At 38.6% G+C, this 22,852-nt stretch overlaps 1 protein-coding gene across 2 annotated transcripts in view; it reads left to right on the top strand.

The window, feature by feature from the left end:
* Positions 1-22,852, top strand: part of Spag16 (sperm associated antigen 16) — an 896,526-nt gene that overhangs the window by 17,207 nt on the left and 856,467 nt on the right. For both annotated transcript variants that reach the window (XM_050154322.1, XM_050154323.1), the window contains exons 4-5: positions 7,105-7,223; positions 13,283-13,420. In XM_050154322.1, the coding sequence (XP_050010279.1) occupies positions 7,105-7,223; positions 13,283-13,420 (257 nt within the window). The remainder of the gene's footprint in view (positions 1-7,104; positions 7,224-13,282; positions 13,421-22,852) is intronic.

The following is a 22,852-nucleotide window of genomic DNA, read 5'->3' as shown; positions in this document are numbered from 1 at the left end:
GGTCCTTGGTGCTAACAAAGGCCATGGAAGTTAACACGGACCCTGTCTCTAGTAGGATCACAAACTCAGACATGGTGCTTGGTAGCCACATAGGCCAGGAAGTCACATGGCATCAGGTGGCAGTGTAGGCTGCCATATTATCCTGTTCCTCACTGTTGCTGAATCTTCAGTCTTCAGCACGGGTTCTCTCCACAGTGCAGGAACCTTAAGACTTCTCTTCCATTGCTGCACCATACACCTGTTCATCTCAGTGGCACCCCCCAGGGTCCCCAAAGGCCTAGAGCGTGAGTGAGCCTGTATTTTTTATCTTTTTGAATCTTCAATTTCAGGCTAGTTTTTCAACTATATCTAAATCTATCTTTTTTTTTTTCAGTAGGCTTTTGGATCCAAGTGAGTAGATTATTTTTGGATAATTTAGCAATGTGTAAGCCCTCCTGAGGGCTGAGCATGCATGCACACACTTCTTAGCACCTTCATGTGCATTTTTAGAAACTATAGGTAATGTCCTCCCTTTAGTATGCTTTTCTATTCTTCCTGCTGCTTTTCTAATTCATTCTCTCATACATATTATGTAAAAACAACATTTCACATTTATTGAACAAAAAGAATGAAGCATTTACATAATGAATGGTTATTTTCAGAAATAATATTGAGTCTTTACCTAGCAATTATACAGTCTTTCTTTTCTAGTAAATACTATACCACAATGACACAACCCCATTTCTGCATCTCCAATGATATTAATTATGGAGGGTCAGATATTGTTACATAATGTTTAAAAATAGTTTTAGGAATGATAGTCCAAGTTACTGGTTTCTACCATAATCATTTGAACTGTATATTTATAACAATTTGTTTTAAATTGATTTATTTTTAATTATGTGTGTGTGTCTGTGTGGGTATGTGCACATGAGGGCAGGTACCTGCAGATGCCAGAAGAAGGCATGGGTCCTTTGGAGGTGGAGTTACAGGTGGTTGTGAGCCACCCCACATGGTACTGGGAATTGAACTTGGGTTTTCTGGTAGAGTAGTGAGTACTCCTTCAACTATTTCTGTAGCCCTGACAGATTTTTTTTTGTGGGTTTCAAATTTTACCTCAATTTTCCATTTTTTTCTATTTTAATTCACTCTTTTCTTTTACATAGCTATCCCCATTTCCACTCCCTCCCCTCCTCTTGTTCCTTCCACACCACCACTCCCTTATCCACTCCTAAGAAAGGGTAAGACTTGCCATGGGAAGTCAACAAAGTCTGATACTTCACTTTGGAGGCAAGACCAAGGCGCTCTTTCCATATCTAGGCTGAGCAAGGTATCCCTTCAAAAAGAATGTGCTCCTAGATGCTATTTCAAGCACTATGGATAAATCATGGTCCCAACTTTCCATTTTTAATTTCTTAAAAATATCAAAGCAACTAGGAAGACTAAGCATCTTTGTTCAGTTTTGCACAGGACTTTTGGAAGGGACTATTTGGAACTATGACGATTCTTTTACCCTGGATGCAGTTCTTGGTAAACATTCTGTACTTTTTATGTAACGTTTCCAGTTGAGGAAAAAAAGTAGGGAATAAATCTACTACTGCGTTTTTGTAGGCCTTCTTTCCCAATAGTCGGAAAATAAGCGAATAATTTCTGATTAATGACGTGAAAACCAGTGATGCATTTACCGTGTTAGGTTTCCGGTAGCTGTGACAAACCACTTGAGCAAACTGCTTCAGTGGGAAATCTTCCTTTTGCTTAGAATTGTAGAGGTGCCAGCCTAACATGGAAGGGAAGGCATGGTGAAGAAGCTCACTTTATGGTGGGGAGGAAGCAGAGTGGAGCCATAGTTGCAAGGGACCAGGCCAAGATAAATCTCTCCAGATACTGTTTCTAGTGACCTCTGGCCTCAGTTCAGGTCCTGGTACTTCCAGGGTTCCCCCTCCTCTCAACAACTAGTTATGGCTTTATTCCATAAATGAGTCAAACTTTTATCAGGCCAGAGACCTCATGAGCCTACTTTCTCTGAAAACACCCTGACAAATATAGCCGAAAGTGTGCTTTGGTATCTCCAGACCCTTCTCATTCTAACCAAGTTGAAGATCAAAATTAATAATCACACTTCCCAGTGCAGTTTTATATTCTTTTGTTTAATTTTATTTGTTATTTTCTTAATTATATCCACATTTCTCACACAGGTATCTAAAATGTGTTCTGTGAAGATAACTAAACTTGTGGGTCTTGAACACCTTAAGTATTGGTAGCAACTGCTCAGCTGTCCCATGCGGTGTGAAAGTCATCATGGACTGCATGATGGCAAATGGCTTTGGTTACGTTCTAAGCTCCTATGGAGTTGATAGACTCATTTGCTTCCATTGCAGATTCTAGTACTGACATCCCCCATTGTTCCTCTTGTAGTATTTCTAAAACACAAGGCACCAAAATTGTAGTGCCATTTAATGATATTTGAAAGAATCAACAGTCTCTTCATTTGTTTGCCCTTTGCTCTGTTGTGTTGAAAGGGAGCTCTGGCCTCTCCATAGTCCCTCAGAGTACCTATTCTTTCTCTTGCCTCAGCACCTCTGTAATTGCTGATGAGAGTCTGACTTTGATATTGGATTGTGTTCATATACGTTTTAATCCAGTGCTAATCCCAGTTCAGAAGGACACTGTCCTGACTGGTGAAGTCTTGAAAGCTCAAATCCCTAAAACCACAATTTCTGTAGGAAAAAAGACTGCATAAGAGGGATGGAGAGCTAAATTCTGAGCGTGGAATTAATGAATTTCTAGTTTTTTTAAAAAAGATATTGGCTGTCTTACTGTTTCTCTTGCTGTGATAAAACTCTGGCAAAAAGCAAATTGAGAATATTTATTTTAGCTTACAGTTCTACATCACAGGCCATCACTGAGTGAAATCAAGGCAAGAACCTAGAGACAGGAGCTGATGCAGAGGCCGTGGAGGCCTGAAGGCTGCTTGCTGGCATCTGAAACACTAGCCTGGGGCGGCACTACCCACAGCGAGCTCCTGAGTAATGATTTTTCTAGTCCAACATCTAAATGCCGCAATTTCTGTCTTCTCACAGCCACTCCCTGTTCCAAGAGCCAATTTCTGTTTTATTTAGGGTTTCTACTTCTGTGATCAAGCTTGATGAGCAAAAGAAACTTAAGGTCGATGAGGCTTATTTTACTTACCAGCCTGTAGTCCATCATCCAGGAAAGTCAAAACAGCGACACAAGACAGGAATCTGGAGACAGGACCTAAAGAGGCCATGGAGGAGTGCTGCTTACTGTGCTGCTTACTGGCTTGCCTCTGTGCTTGATCAACCTGCTTTCTTAAATGAACTAGGACCACCTATCCAGGGGTGGTAATGCCTGCTTTGGGTTGAGCTCATTTGCAAAAATCAAGAAAATTCCCTACAGGCTTACCCATTGGCCACTCTGGTAGGGAGTTTTTCTCAGTTGGTGCTCTTTCTTCCCAGATGACCCTAGCTTGTGTCAGATTGACATAGCAACTAGCCAACACAGTTGCCCAGTGAATTAATTGTGTACTAATTTCTATCCTTTCATTCGTTACTCCATGCTTTCTTCAAAAAGTTCACCCCAGCAGAAACTGCAAGTCTGGCAGGGTTAGCAGCCTTCTGAATATAAGCTGCTTGCAGTAGTGGAAACTGAGCCAACATCACAAGGCACACAGCTGGTGAACTAACTGTCCTGTGGAGGACTTGACGGCTGAGGATCATGGACACTGCCTTACTGCAGACTGAGGAGGAACTTGTGCATGCTTTACCCTGGTTAGCAGATGGGGCCTTAAGAACTGTCACTATCTGTCAAGTTTTATTTATTGTTCTTTTTAAGTCAACTGCATGCTCCTGCTGGACTCTGAAATTCTAGACCACATCTGCTTATTTCTATGTTACAAGTGAAGCATTTTACAAATTATAATTTGTAGATTGGTGGACTTTGCAGAATAAAATGGATTCAAAATGAATCTCCAAATCTAAAGATAGATTTAAAATTAGTGCAAACTTCAGGAGGTCATCAGTGTTTGGCTTTTCCTGGTCATCCCAGCATGTTTCCAGCAATATTAGCAAGGTTGAATGGCTACATGAGATGGAACAGGAAAACTCTCATTTAAAAGTGGGTCATTTCTTTGCATTGGCTTTCCTTCCTGATCACGAAATGCTAGGTGTACCTTCCTGAAGAAGTCAGCCACATCACTGCTTGGTTTGAAAATAATCACATGGCTAGCACCACAGGAAGACACTTACACCGTGGTGTTGCTGTCCATCATTAGTCTTGTTTTTGCTGGGTATCTGGTTTGATGTGTGTGTATGCTGAACGGATTTCCACTGTCCTCTACAGCAGGGAAACATTGCTTAGGAGAAGCAAAAATGAAGTATGGGATATTCATCTTGCTACACAATGAATTTTAGAAAAAGAGAAAAGAGAGAAACGTCATACAAAAGAAGAATGTGAATGTACTCTCTGAGGACTTCTGCCCTGACGGAGAGAGAACAGATAATTATAGTGACATAAGGTCTCAGAATACAGTTAATGTTTACACATATGTAGATGCTCTGGAGGACTAAGTGTTTACAGTTGTCCACAATCTACTTTTCTTTTTTTAAATTTTGATTTATTTTTTAAATTTAATTTTACATTCTATCCACACTGCACTTCTCCCTCCCACTCCTCCTCCAATCCCCCTCACCCCACCCTCACAGCCAACCCTTCATCCACTCCTTCCATTGGGTAGGGACTCCCATGGGGAGTCAACAAAGTCTGTCACATTAAGTTTGGGCAGGGCCAAGCCCCTTCCTCTTGTATTAAGGCTGAGCATGGCCTCCCATCATAGGGAATGGGCTCCAATAAGCTAGCTCTTGCTCAAGGGAAAGATCCGGGTCCTACTATCAGGTGCCTCACAGGAAGTCCAAGCTTTACCTCTGTCTCCACACAAGAAGGATGGTAGAGGGACTGGAATGGGAGATGAGAACATGAGGGAACGGGACGGACAAAAGGAAGAGGAGACAAAAAGGAGTAGGAGAGCAATGAAAGGAATGTCTTGATAAAGAGAGCCACTATGGGGTTAGGGACAAACTTGGTGCTAGGAAAATTCCCAAGAATCCATAATAATGACCCCAGTTAAGACTCTAGCAACAGAGGAGAGGGTGCCTCCTGAACTAGCCTTTCCCTGTAATCAGATTGGTGACTACCCTGTCATTATAGAGCCCTCATTCAGTCACTGATGAAACCAGACACAGAGATCCACAACCAAGCACCAAGCCAAGCTTTGGTAAACCAATCGAATAGAGGGAGGAGGGAATATATGAGCAAGGGAGGTTTAGAGTATGATGGAGACATCTACAGAGACAGCTGAACCAAGCTCATGGAAAATCATGAACATTAGGCCAACAGCTGTGTGGCCTCCATGGGACTGAACTAGGCCTTCCGTATGTGGAATACAGTCTACTTTTCTAATAAACCTTTCTGTATCCTGAAGTTTGTACTAATCTTTTCAGAATTTTAACTATAATGATACTTTACAATTCACTCTCCAATGTATCTCATTTTTCACTCGATTTTCACTCTTGGAGGTATAAACTGTAAAGTTCTTTAGAAGGCTAATTTGTTTATGAGTTTTTGAAAAATAGAACTCTGTTAAAATGTCTTAGAACATTGGTATTTTGAATGTGAGCACTGTGTGTGTACACAGAACTCCAGAACCTCCTCAGTAAATGGAAGGATGTCTTTTGGAGGGTTTCTGTGGTCTCAGCTCTGTAGTTGATCACATGATGTGTTGGTGACTCAACTTGTCTTTTACAGATGTCTTTAAGGACTATAGGAGTTTAGAATTTGGAATTCCAGTGATTTCACTCCTCCTAGTGAGATACATCTGTGCCTTTTGTACTGGTCCTTTTTCTAATAAATATGCTTTGTCTGTTCATAATGAATACCCACACAACTGACATTATTATATCTAAAATTTCATACTTAGGAAATATACAATATTGCCTACTTTGTTGAATGAAATGAACTCTGAAATGTTTTACATTTTACTTTTCATAAATAAGTCTCTTTTTAAGAATGAAACAAGTCAATCAAATGCCTTTTTATATTTATTTATTTTTTTTTAAAAAAACAAACTTTTTTTATTATACATACTAGTCAAAGTTCCCACTCCCTCCTCTCCTCCCATTCCCTCCACATACCCTCCCACCCAACCCCCATCCAGTCCTCAGAGAGGGCAAGACACATTGCTTTGTGGAATGTCCAAGGCCCTCCCTACTATATATCTAGGCTGAGCAAGTTATCCATCCAAAGAGAATAGGTTCCCCCAAAAGCTAATAGATGCAGTAGGGATAAAAACTGGTACCATTGTCAATGGCCCCTCAGTCTGCCACACATGCAAAATATTACCATAGAACCTTCATCTACCAACAGACCTGCACCGGAGCCCTGGACTGAGCTCCCAGAGTTCAGTGGAAAGAATGTGAATATGAGCAAGGGGGTCAAGACCATGATGTGTTCACCCACTGAAATAGTTTACCTGTGCTAATGGGAGCTCACCAACACCAGCCAGACAGGGAGAAAGCATAGGACCAAACTAGTCCCTCAAATGTGTTTTAAACTTAAAAAAGAACTTTTTTGACAGAATTTTGTTTTGAGATTTTGATTTTGATCCTCTGAGAACTTGGAGTAAGGCTTTTGATCTTTCATCATTTCAGTATTTGGGCTAACATCTTTGTGATTATGGCCCAGATCTACTCTTCAGTGAAGTCTTCCTCTGTGACAGTTCTTGCACAGTACACTACTTTACACACACATTAACCACAGACTGGCATTTGCCTGTCTTTGAGAGTCTGTCCTTACTTTCCCAGATACTTACTGTTTGTCAGAGTGTGTGGAATATGCACACACAGCTGGTTATCCATATCATGTTTCTACCTACTAAACTATTGCATTGGGAATAGAAATGTTTGTGTCACTAATGTTTTATTCCCAGTTTTTAGGACAATACACAATATTTAAGGAAAAAGTTACTACATAATGAGTAAGTGAACAGCTACCTGTTCCCTTAATAAAAACCTGGACATTTGCATAATGAATAATTGTGGATTTAAATTTTAGGAGCAGAAAACAGTTCTTCCTTCAAGACACGTAGTACATGAAGCCATAGAAGATTTTCTCTGTAATTTCCTGATAAAAATGGAAATGACCAGAACTCTGGACTGCTTTCAGGCCGAATGGTAAGCCCTTATGTGGAGAGGTAGTTCTTCAGGGATGTCAGCAGATTTACAGGTGGAAGGTTAGCTTCTTAAAGGACTTTGCAGCAATAAGCACTTTGGTTTCTTTTATTGTTGCTATGATAAACAACAATGGCAACTTAGGGAAGAAAATGTTTATCTGTGGGCCAGTTCAAGTTATGTGAGGTCATTTACAGTCATTACGGTGGGGTCACACTGTTCCAGTAGTCAGGAAGCAGAGGCCATTGAATGCTTGGTCGTGGTCAGCTCACTTTCTCCATTGGATACTGTGCAGGGTCCCTCACCCAAGTCACGGTCCTGTCCATCATTAGGAGGGATCTTCCCATACCAACTACCAAAACCACAAAGGATTCAGAGGTCACCCTTCTGGTGACCGCAGATTCTGGCAGTTTACAGCAGCAGAACCAGCAGCAGAGTGAACTTACATGTGTGGGATAAATCGTTCCCGTCTCTGCGGAAACCATCACAGTCAGGGCAGCTTTCTTGGTAAAGCTTTGTTCCGCAGCCTTTTCAACATTCAAACTTTGCTTCCTTTCAAGTGATCAAGGTAACGCAATGTTTTCTGGAGTTATACAGCAAAAAGCTATTTTGGAAATAGTTTTCTCTTAGTTTTGCTTAATTTATAATGGTATCATTTTGTTTCTTTACATCATTCCTAACACTACTTACCTTTTATTTATAATAAAGATTATTTTTCTCTATTTATACAGCTGATTGATTTTTCTAATAATATTATTTGATTTGGAACTAAATTGAATTGTATTTTCATATATTACCTTAATATGATTTTCTTGTTAGAAAAAAATTTATAATGTCTTATTGATTGTGAAAACCAGCAGGCATGCTATCTTTTCTTTTGCTATAACAATAATCATCTTTGGATTCCTAATATTTTTTAAAAATAGTAAATGATAGATTTGAAGCAAGTGTTATTTTTTTTACTAGATATTGCATATTATAAAGAGTGGACTTCTATACAAAAGATGTTTATGGAGTTTTGTAACTGAATTCTAATTTTTAAAAATTTGTCTATGATGTAAGATTTACTTTTCGCTTTCTTGGTCCACTTATAATATACACCTAGAACTAATCAATTTCATTTATTTATTTTTAATTTTGAAAATAATATTGGCATTGTATTGACACACCTCTCTACTCCCAACTCCCCTACTTCATCCCAATTTCTTTTCAAACTTCATTATTTTGACTGCACATGTGCAGTTATGAGGAGAACTGAGGTCTTTTCCCAGCAGACTAAAAGATGGAGCGTTTGGAAATAAAAGGAGAATGCTGCTTTTAAACCTGGAAACTGTGCACAATTTAAAAAGAAATTTTGTACAAATTTTCCTAAAGAAATAATTGCAAATAAATTAGAAATGCAGGTAGGTGATTAATATGTAGCTAATTAGATGAAAAATTAGTATGATTTAATTATTTTTTATGTCTTTCAAGAACATGTTAGACTATTACAAAGTATAATGACTCTCTTAAGGGAATTATGATCCAAATATTATTTAGATTAAGTCAAACTCTTTTTTGTCATTATTGTGTGTGTATGTGTGCATGTGTTAGTTTGTGCACATGTGTCGCCATGGCACATGTATAGAGGGGACAGTTGGAGTCAGCATTCCCATAAGTGTAGGTGGTTCTGGGGATTGAACTCAGATAACCAGGTGTGTGCGGTAGGCAGATCTACCCTTTGAACCACTTTTCCATGCCCCAAATATATTCTTAAAAAGTAGATGATTGTAATCATACTGTATAAGGTAGCAGCCTGATTCATGAGACAAAATTTCAGGAAACTATGATACTATTAGGATATAAGGAGTTCCCAAGAAACATACTTATTTAGCATTATATTGTAAACAAAAGCTAAAACTTATGAATATGTATTTATTAATTTAGTAATATTTTGGTTCACCCATTTTTTATCCCAGTCTGTAGCTGCTGCTTTGTACTTATTCCCATATCTGGGTAATTATTTTCACTTGAATAGTTTGAATTTGGTCAGTAACTGTAAGCTATGCTGCATACAGTAGGGTTCTAATTCAAGACTAGTAGACACATTAGTTTAAATTAATGTATGACAAACGGCTTGCTTTGCAGCTCATGCTGGCCGGCCATGGAGCTTTTCCTGTTAGCCTCCAATTACTCATGATTCAGCCAACCATGTTGACTGAATGTCCTTTTAATGCAGAAAGGCAAATCCCAAACCATATGAAATTGCTGCAAATTCATGTTCTCCAACAAAAGTACAAAAGCCCAAAAGTACTGGCTTCTTGTTTGGTTGTGCTAAAAAAAAAAAAAAAAAGGTACCAGCATAATCTGGGCAGGAATATTTCACTTATGTTCTTCGAGTCTTCAAACAATAAATGCAGAATATCTTTTAAATCCAGTGTCACAAATGTATGACCTGGGAGCCACATCTGGCCTACTTCTTGTTTGTGAATAAAATTTCATTGGAATAAAGCCATGATTTTTCCTAGGTACTGAAAATGAATATCTTATGAAAGCCAAATTAATTAGGCACACCAGAGTGTCTGGGGATGGCAGAACAGAAAGCAGTTTTACAAGTTCTAAATTATTAGTACTTTAGAGTTGCCAACAACAGCCATCAACTTATCTGCTATGATTTGTCTATGCATAGTATATATTTAATATAGCTATATGTGTGTGTGTATTTATAGACTTATGCCGGTGTGGTAGAGATTTGCTTGTGGAGTACTACCCTGCTTCCACTCTGGTTGTTTGATGCTGTTTTGTCTCCTTTAGATGTACTCACGTGTAAAGTTAATTGACGCTGTGAAACTAACGAGGGTAAAATGAGAAAAGAGCAGTGTACCTTTGTGATCCCTGAACTTCCGTCTCTGCAAACATGTCCTGTCCCGCACACTGCGTCTGTCTCACGGACTCAGTCACTTGTGTTGTCCTCACCATGGCTAGCTCGAAGTGCAGTCTTCTTTCTTTCCTTCCTACTTCCTTTTCAATCTGGGTACACCTCAGTTTGCCTCTGTTCCTCCCATTTCCCTGAAGATAGGGTTGTGCAAAAATCCTGTCAAGGGTAATAAGACATGAAATTATTTAAAGCATTTAATTATTAACTTAATTTGTTCCCAGTTAAAGAAATTATAAATTAGTGTGCATTTCTTAAATTTATGAACAAAAATAAATACTGCAGCTTTTGGCCAATACAGTTTGGTGTACTGTAATGACTTAGTTATGGTCTATATAGCTACAACTTATTTCACCAGACTAGCTTTATTGAAAGTCAAAGCTCAGAATTTAAATTAACTTTGGGCCTGGCGGTGGTGGCGCACGCCTTTAATCCCAGCACTCGGGAGGCAGAGGCAGGAGGATCTCTGTGAGTTCGAGGCCAGCCTTGTCTAGAAGAGCTAGTTCCAGGACAGGAACCAAAAAAGTACAGAGAAACCCTGTCTCGAAAATCAAAAAAAAAATTAACTTTGAAACAGTTCTCACATTTTTCAGCATGTGTAGAAAGTGTGTACAGTGTGACTACATACACATGTGACGACATACCGACTCTCCCTGAACCCCATGCAGATAGTTTTTCCTTCACCATTTAAACCTACTGATGCTTCTTCCATTGATGAGGAGTTGGCTTCTGGTTATGTGTCATGTAAGCAATATCTCCCTGTCACCATCGAATTAAACACAGGAATGCCATGCATTTACTGTGATCACTCTTACAGTTCACAGTTTGCCAAATTTGAGCAATTAAATATATGTGGGTAGGATTATGTACTAAGATTTGCAGAAGTCAGCCTTCTAGGGGAATATTTAGCTTAAAAATTAGTACAAATAATAAATATACTATTTAATTGTAAATGGCATAAAATAGTTAAAATGGTGATGTCTTAGAGTAATTGTTTGAGAATTCACTTTGTATCATTTTTATTAGCAGTCTGTTCTTATTCAGCATTCATTTCTCCCAACAACTGTATGTGGCAGGTAGCCACTAACATCTCTTCATTTCATGGATGAGGAAATGGGCTTAGAGAGGATGAGAAATCTGCCTCAGTAAATGTCACCAAGTCACAGCCAGTAAGTGGCAAAGTCAGCGAAGCCAGACTGATCTTAAACCCCACTCTCTTAACTTCAGCTCCTGGTTTGTGACTGGGTGAGCTTACCATGGGTCTTGATTTCAAGCTCAGATTTGTGTCTGTTCTCCGTTTTGCAATTACAAGGTCAGCACTAACTTCTTCAACTTGGCATAGGTTGTGTCTTCCTCAGTCACTGCCTTTTTATCTTCCTGAGAAAATAGGAGCTCCACACCTCCCATCCCCCTTTTTCCCACCTGCTGGTCCTTCATCTGGCCTTCTGTCTCTCCTGCCAGCACACTGAAGCACACAGGCCGTCCTCTGGAGCCCACTCCCTCTTCCTGCCAGAATCCAGATCCTGCCGGCTCATGGTCACTGCGTTTTCATTTGTCATCCCCTGTCTTGGCTTTTCCCTGTTGGATTGTGGCCAGAAGCACACAGGTGTGCAGTTGTATCTGACATAGTACCTGGGGAGAGCTCCCTGGCTCTGCTGCCTGTTGAAGATCATCTTCATTTTCCATTCTCTCCCTCACTGGGAGGTTTTCCTAGCAAAGGTGGCTGTTCCTTCCTTACTCACTATTCTTACCCACTCTGGATTGAGTTTCATCCATTGAACTGCTGAAACATTTTACAGTGACTTTCATGTTGCCACTTCCAGTGACTGGTCCAAACTTTGGTGAGCATTCATTTTTTTCCATTAGCATTCATTTCTTCTGTCTTGGAACTTTTTCTTCACTTGACCCCTTGGCCATGACTCATAGCTGCCATTACTGTTCTGTCCTTAGATTCTTATGATAGCATTTGCCTCCTCCACCTCATTCCATCCTTGAAGCAATGGAGTATTTTATGAATCAGTCCCAGGCATCTTTTATGTGACATCACTACCTGACCTAGTCTGTTCTAGTGTCATGATTGTAAAACATCATTTATATACTGATGAAATGCAAGTTTAAGTCGCCTGCTTTGCCTGTTCCCTGAACTATGTATATCCATCATTTATCTTTACACGACTGTCTGCTAGGCACACTACATTTGGTTATCTCTCCAGTTCCTACTGTCTTTATTTCCACTATATAAATGGCTGTCTATTACTTAGCACCAAACCTGGATGCCATCACTGCCCTGCGTCTTTGCTAATACCTGACAGATGATTCCTCAGTGATTGCTGTTAGCGCTGCCTTTGCAGCATGTCCAGAAGGTTCCCTCTTATAACCTCTGCTTATTTCACTTTGTTTCCATTTCTTGGAATAGATTTGCCCTTTTGAAACCTAAATCTGATCACTGTTTTTTACCTTCCCAAACGTTCCTATGGTCCCATCCTGATCCAGAGTGAAATATTTCCTTTGATGATGGCTCCTTGTTTTGGCTCTGACTTTTCTCAACATCTCCTTTGCTCACTTTGCTGGCTTCAGTTCCTGCTGTTCTAGGAATACTGCCTTTGTTTCTTGTCCATGCTGAAGATGTCTCTATCTCTGGGCCTTTGTTTCTTGTCCATGCTGAAAATGTCTCTATCTTTGGGCCTTTGTGTTTGCCTGCTGTCAGCCTCAAGTGTTCCTCTTCCGGGACCCCACATGGCATCATTGCTCCTGTCCTTCAAGTCTCTGCTGGAGTCTCTCTTACTCACGCTTGTTGGTCATGGCTACTTTATACAAAACAGTACAAATGCCTACCAGTCTGTCTCCTCCATTCCCTCTGCTTCCCAGAACGTATTACCATCTTTGCTAGAGTACAAATTCCTTGCTTGTAAGGACTGAGAGAGTAGTGCCATTCTTCCTAGTAACTAGATATGTGGAACATAGATGACCCATTGTATTTTAAAAGGCTAGATTAACTGACATTTTATCTTAACAATATGTTAATATTGGTTTAACTTAGAATATAGCAACTAATTCTATCAAATTTCCCAGGGCTGAGACTTTTGAATTATACATAGTCATTTTTTAAAGTCAGAAACAGATAAACCTGTTGTTTGATTTGTCCTAGGTATGAGTTAATACAGAAGGGAGAAACTGACCTCAGAGCCCTCGGAAATGTTCCAGATGTCTACAGCCAGGTGATGTTTTTAGAGAGTGAGAACAAAAACCTGAAGAAAGATTTGAAACGTGTCAAACAGGCAGCTGAGTATGTTAATATTACATTTTTCTTTTTTGGTTAGACTAAGTAAAAAATAATGAAGAATTAAACTGATACATACAATGTACTGTTTGAGAAATTTAATTCTGGATCACTGGATAATATTTGAGTTTTGGTTGTGAGGATGAGAAAGCTTCCCAAGTGAGCTAATTGAGCAGGAAACTGGAGCCTGTGCCAAGCATAGCTCACCAATGGAGTGGAATACAAGGCTTCTGTAGCAGATGGTGAATTTGTTACAAAGGCATTTTCCTATGTGTGTGATGATGTTTTGTGGGTTGTGAAATTTTCTCTTGTGTAATGAGCTAATTTCAGAAATAATAATGAAATTAATAGAAAGAGTAGAAGTAAGGATGGGACTAATGTATTCTTATTAGGATAATGTTAGTATCTTTAAATTCGTCACAAGGAATAGTGTTATCTCAGCATTTTGGGTGGGACAGGCTATGCACATACAAGGGTGGGAGGCACGTGGGACTTCTGAGGACCCTCTGATTAAGTTTTCTGTAGGCCTTAAAGCTTTCTTTAAAGATATCCTATTAACAGAGGAAGTATCAACATCCATAGTTCCACCTTTTTTTCTGTTGTCAACCACCTAATATAATTTTTTGTTTTCCCAGTGTGTATGCATAATTTTTAAATAAAAACTTCCATGATGGCAATGCCATATTTACCAACTTACTTTTCACTTGAAACAAGTATTACCTTTTTCACTTTCTTATTTTATGTACACATATCTTATTCTGAAAACTTAAAAACAATTCCAGATGGGACACCCTTGCTTTATAATGTCTAGGCACAGATGAGAATCTTAACAACTAGAAATTTTCAACTAAATGGCCCCTTCAACTAGAAGGCACAGATTTTTGGTGAACCAGCCATCATGTTTCCAACAAAAAGCTATGTGTATGTATTGGCTTGGGAAGAATCTACTCATGTCTAACAGTGCCACGTGGAAAATCAATCTTTAACTCTGCAAGAGAAGTAATGTTTTTTTTTTATCCACCCACTATTATTTGACATATTTAAGGAGAATCTTTCTCTCTTAAGCACAATAAAACAACAATTAGAGTAATAAGACCACCCTGTAGAAGCATAATATTTAAATATATACTAAAAATGACTATAAATAAACATATCTTTGTATTGTCAAGTGAAAGAAATATTTAATATAGCTCTTTCTTTAAGTACAAAAGCAGCAGTAGATGAGATGGCTTACATGCTCCTTGACTTACATCATGTGCACCTGTAGGAGTGCTTGGCATCTCCACTTTCCATGTAGAATTTGATGGTTTACAAAGATTTGTGTGATTCTCCACAAGAACACACTGCTAGAACCATCTGCACTTTGTTCATTTCAGAAGGGTTTTCCCGTCTGCATCTCTGCTTGCGATGACTTTGAATAGACAGTTTGGCCAATGGGAATTTGATGTAGACCATTTCTCATAGTGCTGCCTGGAACAGTTTCATCTCTCATCTCCTTTGAGTTATGGCTTTCATTTGCTAATTTGCTTTTGAGTAGACACAGCCACTTTAGGCAATGTGTTTTACTCCGGTAATACCAAGTAATCATTGTTGATTACAGGGTATTTATTAAATAGTATATTAAAAACTGTAATTGAAATTATGTAAGTTTTTACTCCTGCAAATTGTTGTTTTAATATTAAAAGAAGTTGTAATTAAAACACCCATCACTCAATAGAAATGTTTCTTTGTATTTGCTGAACTCTCAAGTGTGGTTTCACCCTTAATAGTTTCTGGTTGCTGCTTGACTCTGTGACTTGGTAGAACTGACAGTCTGGCAGGAAGTAAGCAGACTGCAGATTGTATCTGCTTTGCTATCCTCTCATGGAAATTTGAAGAAAAGCCTCTTGGCCCTAGGGGATGCTTGGTGCTTACAGAGTGAATCTTCAGCCTGATGTGCTTCTGTAGCACCATTTGCTGAGCAGTCCCTGTAGTCTGTTTCCACTAAAGTAGCGTCAGAAGATGAATGTGATTTGAAGTAGCATTCATATACATTTGTTTCAAAACTTAATCTTAGGAACCTATATTTTCTATGAATTTATGAGGATATTTGTGCTAAACATGAGTCTCTCTATATGGAATTTGATCAAATGCTTCCTTTTTATGATTAGAGTCTTTGTTAAGGCTGGGTAATCATAGATATAAGCTAATATTTAATAGGTGAAGAGAATCAGCTTATAGATACATCATATGATATCCTTGATCATACAGTTGGCATTTAATGATGAATTGATTAAAATTAATGGCTAGATATATCCACATGTGTACCCATAATCCAGTGCAGTGGTGGTTCTGGGGAGCCATCATGACTGCCAGACTAACTGTAGGTTCCCATAACACAAGTAAAGAAAGATCTTATGAGACTAAGGTGTAGAAAGAAGGGACATGTTTTTTGTTCTGTTTGGTACCTGTATGTCCACAAAACCATCTGTATACCCAACATGCCCTTATAATGTACACAAAATCAAAAAATACACTGTGAAAGAGGACTGCTAAGGTTTGTCTCCATGGCAACATCAATGGATTTAGAATTGCCATGAAATACACCTTTGTTTGGTCTTGAGTGTTGCCAGAATGACCAAAATGAGCACGAAAGACCTTTATTTAGTGTGGGGGACATTATCCCACAGGCTGGCATCCTAGACGGAATGAAGAGGAGAAAGTGAGCATTCATCTCTCATGCTTCCTGCCTGTGTATGCAGTGTAATGAGTGACGTCACATTCCCGCCTTTGTTCCTTTTCTGTCTTGACTCCAGTACTATACTCGCAGGTGTTTGTCACAGACATCAGAAAAGTAACCAATGGAGAACACTGGCCTGACAAGTGGAGCCATTGCTGCAATAAACCTGACCACTTGGTGTTAGTTCTTTAGAACTGGTTTGTAAGAGGAACATGAAGGTCTTTGGTGCTCTGACCCAAAGAAGGCCTAGAATATGATAAGTAGAAGTTAACGAACAGTTCTATAGGGAGCTTGAAAGACAAGAAACTCAAGAGATCCAGATAGTAGAGCAAAGCTCATGAGGTCTAGAGGCGAGCTCTGTCAGGAACTCAGTAGAGTCCATTCATTTTGCATTTTGGCAGAGAATTTGGTTGTATTACGTCTTAGTCATGGGATCTTTAGAGACTGGACTAGTAAGTAATGGGCTACTTTGTTTGAGAAGAAATATCAAGGCAGTGTAGCAATTGGACAGTGTCACAATTACTGCCAACTACTGTGGAAGGAACTACTGGAACACAATGGCACATAATTTAGTGAGTAAAGTGGTGTCAGTTTAAAGTTGAAAGAATGGTGAGTGGCCCAGCTGGGCAGTATTTTGATAATGTGACATGTGCTTGTCATTTACAAGGTTCATGCTTGAGAACTATGTCATTTAGTTATACTAAAATTTCAGTATTTTAAGGAAGTGTATGGTTTTCTGTTGGGTAGTACTCATGCCTACCCTCGACCATGGTCAGTTACTGGGGACTATCACGGCATCTACAATAATTAAAGAGGTTATCCATATCAAAGATAAATCTAGTGTTTTGCACGAGGACAAAAGGAAAGGTACCCTGAGGACAGTACTTCATCTGTCACAGTTCCAGCTTGTGGAAACACAAATTCATTTGAAACGAGAGATCCTTAATTGAGAAAGGTTCTAACAGGGTTCCCTGCTCCAAAGTGGTAACCAGTGAAAATTGTTTCCCCGGGATAGTCGGTGAAGGCATACAAAATCTGAACTGGCACTACACAGATACATCATCTACATGGTGCTGTCTTTAAGCATGAAATACACAAGAGTAAGGTGGCCACAGAGGCTTTCACCAAAGTCTCAGAAAGTCTGAGTCTCGGCAGTGTGGTAGAGGCATACTTCCTGCAAGGAGACTCTGAGAGGTCGTTAGATAAGGCTGAACAGGTGAAACCTATTTTGCAATGAAAATGCTAGGTTGGTGGAGATGCTGGAACTATTTAGTATCCATATAGAGAAGCATAGATTAGATCTGACTGTAGGTGACAGTCCTGGAGAGATGGATCCACAGAAGACCATGGGAGCCCAGACAGTTTTGTTGAGAGTCTCAGATGTGACCCAGCTCCTGCACGGCTAGCTTCCTGCCTGAAATAATAACACACAAATTGTATTCTTTTAAACACTGCTTGGCCCATTAGCTCTAGCCTCTTACTGGCTAACTCACATCTTGATTAACCCATTTCTAATGAGTGTAGCACCACAAGGTGGTGGTTACCGGGAATATTCTTAACCTGCATCCATCTCGGAGAGGAGAGCTATGGCGACTGCCTCACTTCCCTTCTTCCCAGCATTCTGTTCAGTCTACTCTGCCTATCTAAATTCTGCCCTATCAGGTCAAGCAGTTTCTTTATTAACCAATGAAAATATGACCCTTCTCCATCAGCAAAGGCTCCACCTGCAAAACTGGAGAAATAATCAACACCTGCACCTATAGCTACCCCAAACCCAAATGAGTAGATGGCAGTTAAAGAATACAGTCAACAACATAAAGAACAATATGGCACCATTACAATATAGTGGTTTTAAAACAGCAAGTCCTGAGCATCCCAATGCAGGTGACACAGAAGAAAATGACCTTAAAAATAACTTTATGAAGAAAATAGACGCCCTTAATGAGGAAATAAAAAATTCTCTTAAAAAATTCTCTTAAAGAAATTGACAAAAAGACAAACAAAACATTGGAAGAAGTCAATAAATCCCTTAAAGAAAACCAAGAAAGCCAAGAAAAAAATAATCAAACAGATGAAGGAAACAATTCAAGTCTTAAAAATTGAAATAGAGGCAATAAAGAACACAAACCGAGGGAATTCCGGAAAAGGAAAATCTGGGTAAACGAACAGGGACTACAAGCATAACCAACAGAATGCATGAGATAGAAGAGAGACTCTCAGGCATTGAAGATACAGTAGAGGAAATAGGTTCATTTGTCAACTAAAATGTTTAATCCAACAATGTCTTAGCACAAAACATCCAGGAAATCTGCAGCATCATGAAAACTAAAACTAAGAATAATAGGGATAGCTGTGTGGTGGTGGTGGAATATGCATTTAATCCCAACACTCGGGAGGCAGAGACAGGTGCATCTCTATGAGTTCGAGGCCAACCTGGCTGCAGAGTGAGTTCCAGGACAGACTCCAAAGCTATCGAGAAACGCTGGCTCAAAAAACTAACAAACCAACCAACCAAATAAATAAATAAGTAAATAAATAGGATAGAAGAAGAGACGAATGCCAGTTCAAAAGCACAGAAAATATATCCAACAAAATCATAGAAGAAAATTTTCTAAAGAAGGAGATACCTATGAAGATACAAGAATACAGAACACCAAATAAACTGGACCAAAAATATTTTCTCTTACCACTTGATAATCAAAACTCTAAACACACAGAATAAAAAAAATAATATTAAGAGCTGCAAAATAAAAGGCCAAGTAACATATAAAGTCAGACCTATCAGAATAACATCTAACTTCTCAGTGGAGATTCTGAAAGCCAGAATCTCCTGGACAGACATTTTGCAGACACTAAGAGAACATTGATGCCACCCTAGACTACTATTTCTAGCAAAATTTTCAATCATCATAGATGCAGAAAAGAAGATATTCAATGATAGAACCAGATTTAAACTATACATATCCACATTTCAGGCCTTACAGAAAGTACTAGAAGGAAAACTCCAATGCAAGGGAATTTGCTGCATACAGAAAACAGGCAATAGATAATATCACACCAGCAAATCTCGAAGAAAGGAAACACACACACACACACTAGCACCCCCACCAACAAAACCATAAATAATGGGCAATTAGCAATCACTGGTCATTAATATCCCTTAATATCAGTGGGTTCAATTCACCTCTAAAAAGACACAAACTGACAAAATGGATGCTAAGATAACAGTAACTCATAGTAAAACATTGAGAAAAGATTTTAGGAACAAATTGATTTAAAAAAACAAGCTGGTGTAGCTATCCTAATATCTAACAAGCTAAAATTCAAACTAAAATTAATCAAAAGAGATAGAGGAAGACATTTTATATTCATCACAGGAGAGTCCCAGATGCCAGATGTGGAATGGCAGGATTTGGTGTTTTACCTGCCAAACTTTATTCTTGCTTTGATCTGGTGCTGCCTAAGTTCCTATTTTTCTCTTTTAAAATGGGAGTATTATTTTGTGCTGTTGTACATTGGACATCTTTATCTTGATTTTACATGAGTTTGCAGTGCAAAGATTGTCTTCAGTCTCAGAAGGGAGCTTGGAGTTTGCATTTTTGAATATCATTGAGATCGTTTTAAATTGTGGGGCATTTAGAGATGTACTAATTAATTTTGTATGATGTGATGAAAATAAGACTTTAGGGACTAGAGATTGAATAGTATAACTTAGTGTCATGATTTTGGGTGTTATGATGACAAGGAATGAAGTTATGGGATGGCTAGTCTTCATTGCCAACTTGATTGGGCTGAGAATTACTATGGAATCACATATCTATGTGTATCTATAAGATTATTTCCAAAAGTGTTCCGTGGAGAAGGGAAGGTCTTGTTTAAGTTTGGGTACCAGTCTCTCATGGGATAGGATCTTGGACTGAATTAAAAGGAGAACATGTGTTAAGCTTTCATCTTTCTCTGTTTTCTGACTACAGACTTGGTGTGAACATTTTGCCCTCACTTCCTTGTTGTGATAGGATTGTACTTTCAAAATGTGAACCAAAAGTGAACTCTTTGTTTTTTAAGTTGCTTTTGGCACTTAAAAAAAATCATCATTGAGATTTTTCTCATCATCAATGAGAAAAAGAATTAACACAAAGGGAAATATTTGCCAGTCATATAACTTATAAAATGCTAATATCCAGTATATATATATATCCGGTATATATATAAAATTCATAAATTCATATAAGTCAATAGTAAGCAAAAGCAGTGCCATCAAGGCAAGTAAATAAGAACCTGTCTAAAAATGGCCAATATCCTACTAGGGATCTCTTAAAAGGAGACAAATAATAGCGATAGTTTTATGAAGAAAAATTCAGTGCCACTAATCCTCAAAGAAATGCAAATTGAAAACAAACCGTAAATTACCTAATTTTTTAAAAGATGGCCATTATAAAAAATAAAGACAAAACCAGTGATATCAGCTATTGGCTAGTAAGTAGAACTGGAACCTTATATACTGTTAGTGGGAATACAAAATGAGGTAATAACACTAGAAAATGATATAGAATATCCTTATGTAGGCAGAACCACCTACATGAGCTATAGTAATTTCCAAAGTAATTGAAATCAGGATCCCAAAGAAAAATTAGCATTTCTATTTTCATAGCTGGTAAGAGTTAAGATGTGGAATCTACCTAACTCTTCACTGACACATTGTACAATGATGTATATTGTATAATTATACAATATTACTCTGACATTCAGAACCCAGAATGGTAACCAGCCTACTACTGAATCCTCCTACTTAACCTTTCAAATGGAGAAAGTTCTGCAATATGTGGTGATGCAAATGAATTTTGAGGAAATACACTAAGTGAAATGATCCAGTCACACATAAACACTTTGTTATACTAATGTGAATTTACTACAGTCAACACTAGTGTATTATACACTTTAAACTTTAAAAGGCTAGATCTTTAAAAGGAGATGACTCCTTTGGTAAAGGGCTCGCTGGGCAACCATAATGACCTTTTTGAATGCAAAGCCCTCATAAAAGGCCAGTCACAGCAGCTTGTGTCTATAACCCCAGCGCTAGGGAGTCAGAGATGGTGGAATTCTGAGTCTCACTGGCATGCCCCACTAAATGAACCAGCAGGTCCATTCAGTAAAAGATCCTGCCTCAAGAAAGTTGGAGAGTAATTAAAGATGACAACCAGCCTTGACCTTTGACCTACACCACACATACACACACACACACACACACACACGTACACATACACAAATACGTGTAAACATGCACACACACGTACAAAATAGTTTAGAGTGTGTTGAATTTTTATCACAACGAGGAGGAAATAGTACAATGTAAGGAATCATATGGGCCTTTCAGATATTTTCAAATCTTACTTTTTTATTCTTTCATTTGAGTCTCCAAGTCTATCCTATGCCATTGTTATCATCTACAATTTTATGTTTTTTATGACTTATACAAACAAATCAACAAATATTAGCTTCATATGTTTGACAAATGGATGACCCATGTCAGTTCAGAACTTGCACATCTTTCCAGAAGTGTCTCTTCTCTTTCAACCTTTGAGTAACAATCAATGCTCTGACTCCTTCTACCGTGGATTGATTTTATTTATTTAAAAGCCTCAGGGTTGGTGAGATGGATCAGCAAGGAAAAGGAGTTTGTCTCACAGAAGTGTGCATTACATTTGATCCTGGGAACACAAAGACAGAAGGAGTGAATGGACACCACAAAGCTGTTCTTTGACCCTCACATGCATAACATGCTACATGCTCCATCCCCTCTGTGCATATTATATGCACACACATACATACAATAGATAAAAAACATAATGGAACACGGAATTTGTGTATGTGCTTGCTTTCTATCTCACACGCATCCTGAAGTCTATGCAGTATACCGATGATTCTGGGATCATCAGCCATTTCTGGCATGTGTGGTTTATAATCATTGGTACAGTGGTTTGGGTCAGTCTTGTTTCACTGTTCTCCTTCCAGTGACTGGCTATTATGACTATATTCACACATTATATTCACGCACATGTAATTTTTGGAAATGTGTGTATTGCTTTTGTATACAGTCTTAGGGTCAATTTGATCGTTGTGCCTAAAGAGTCACAGTTTACTCTTCAGCATTGACTTTAGGCTTGTTAGTTCCTCCCTTGAGGTGTGTGAGGATTCCAGAGGCTTTAGCCCCTGACAGTATTGGTAGTCTTTTCTGCATTAGCTTTTTAGAGATTTGATAGAAGCAGCTTGTGTTTTTCATGTTTGATTTCCTAAGAGCAGGTGATAATGAACACAGTATTTTGTGCTCTTTGCGCCTTTGGTATTTTTGGTGTTGGTACTGCCCTTTTGGTGTTTTTTTTTTTTTAAAGCCATTAACCTATTTTGATTAGGTTGCTTATCTTGTTCTTAGTAAAACTTTATGATTTTTTTTTCTATTTGAGATACAAATACTTTCAATATTATGAGTATTTTCCCCTAGGCTGTGGCCTGACATTTTAATTCATCACTATTATCTTTTAAAAGATTTATTCTACTTAAAAGTGTATATATGCTAGGCGGTGGTGGCACACGCCTTTAATCCCAGCACTTGGGAGGCAGAGACAGGCAAATCTCTGTGAGTTCGAGACCAGCCTGGTCTACAGAGCTAGTTCCAGGACAGGCTCCAAAACCACAGAGAAAACCCGTCTTGAAAAACCAAA

Source organism: Alexandromys fortis, unplaced genomic scaffold (assembly GCF_014885135.2).
Source record: "Alexandromys fortis isolate MF-2015 unplaced genomic scaffold, M_Fortis_MF-2015_v1.1 scaffold_40, whole genome shotgun sequence".
Lineage (NCBI taxonomy): Eukaryota > Metazoa > Chordata > Mammalia > Rodentia > Cricetidae > Alexandromys > Alexandromys fortis.
The sequence above is the reverse complement of the archived record's forward strand: the minus strand, read 5'-3'. Positions and strand labels throughout refer to the sequence as shown.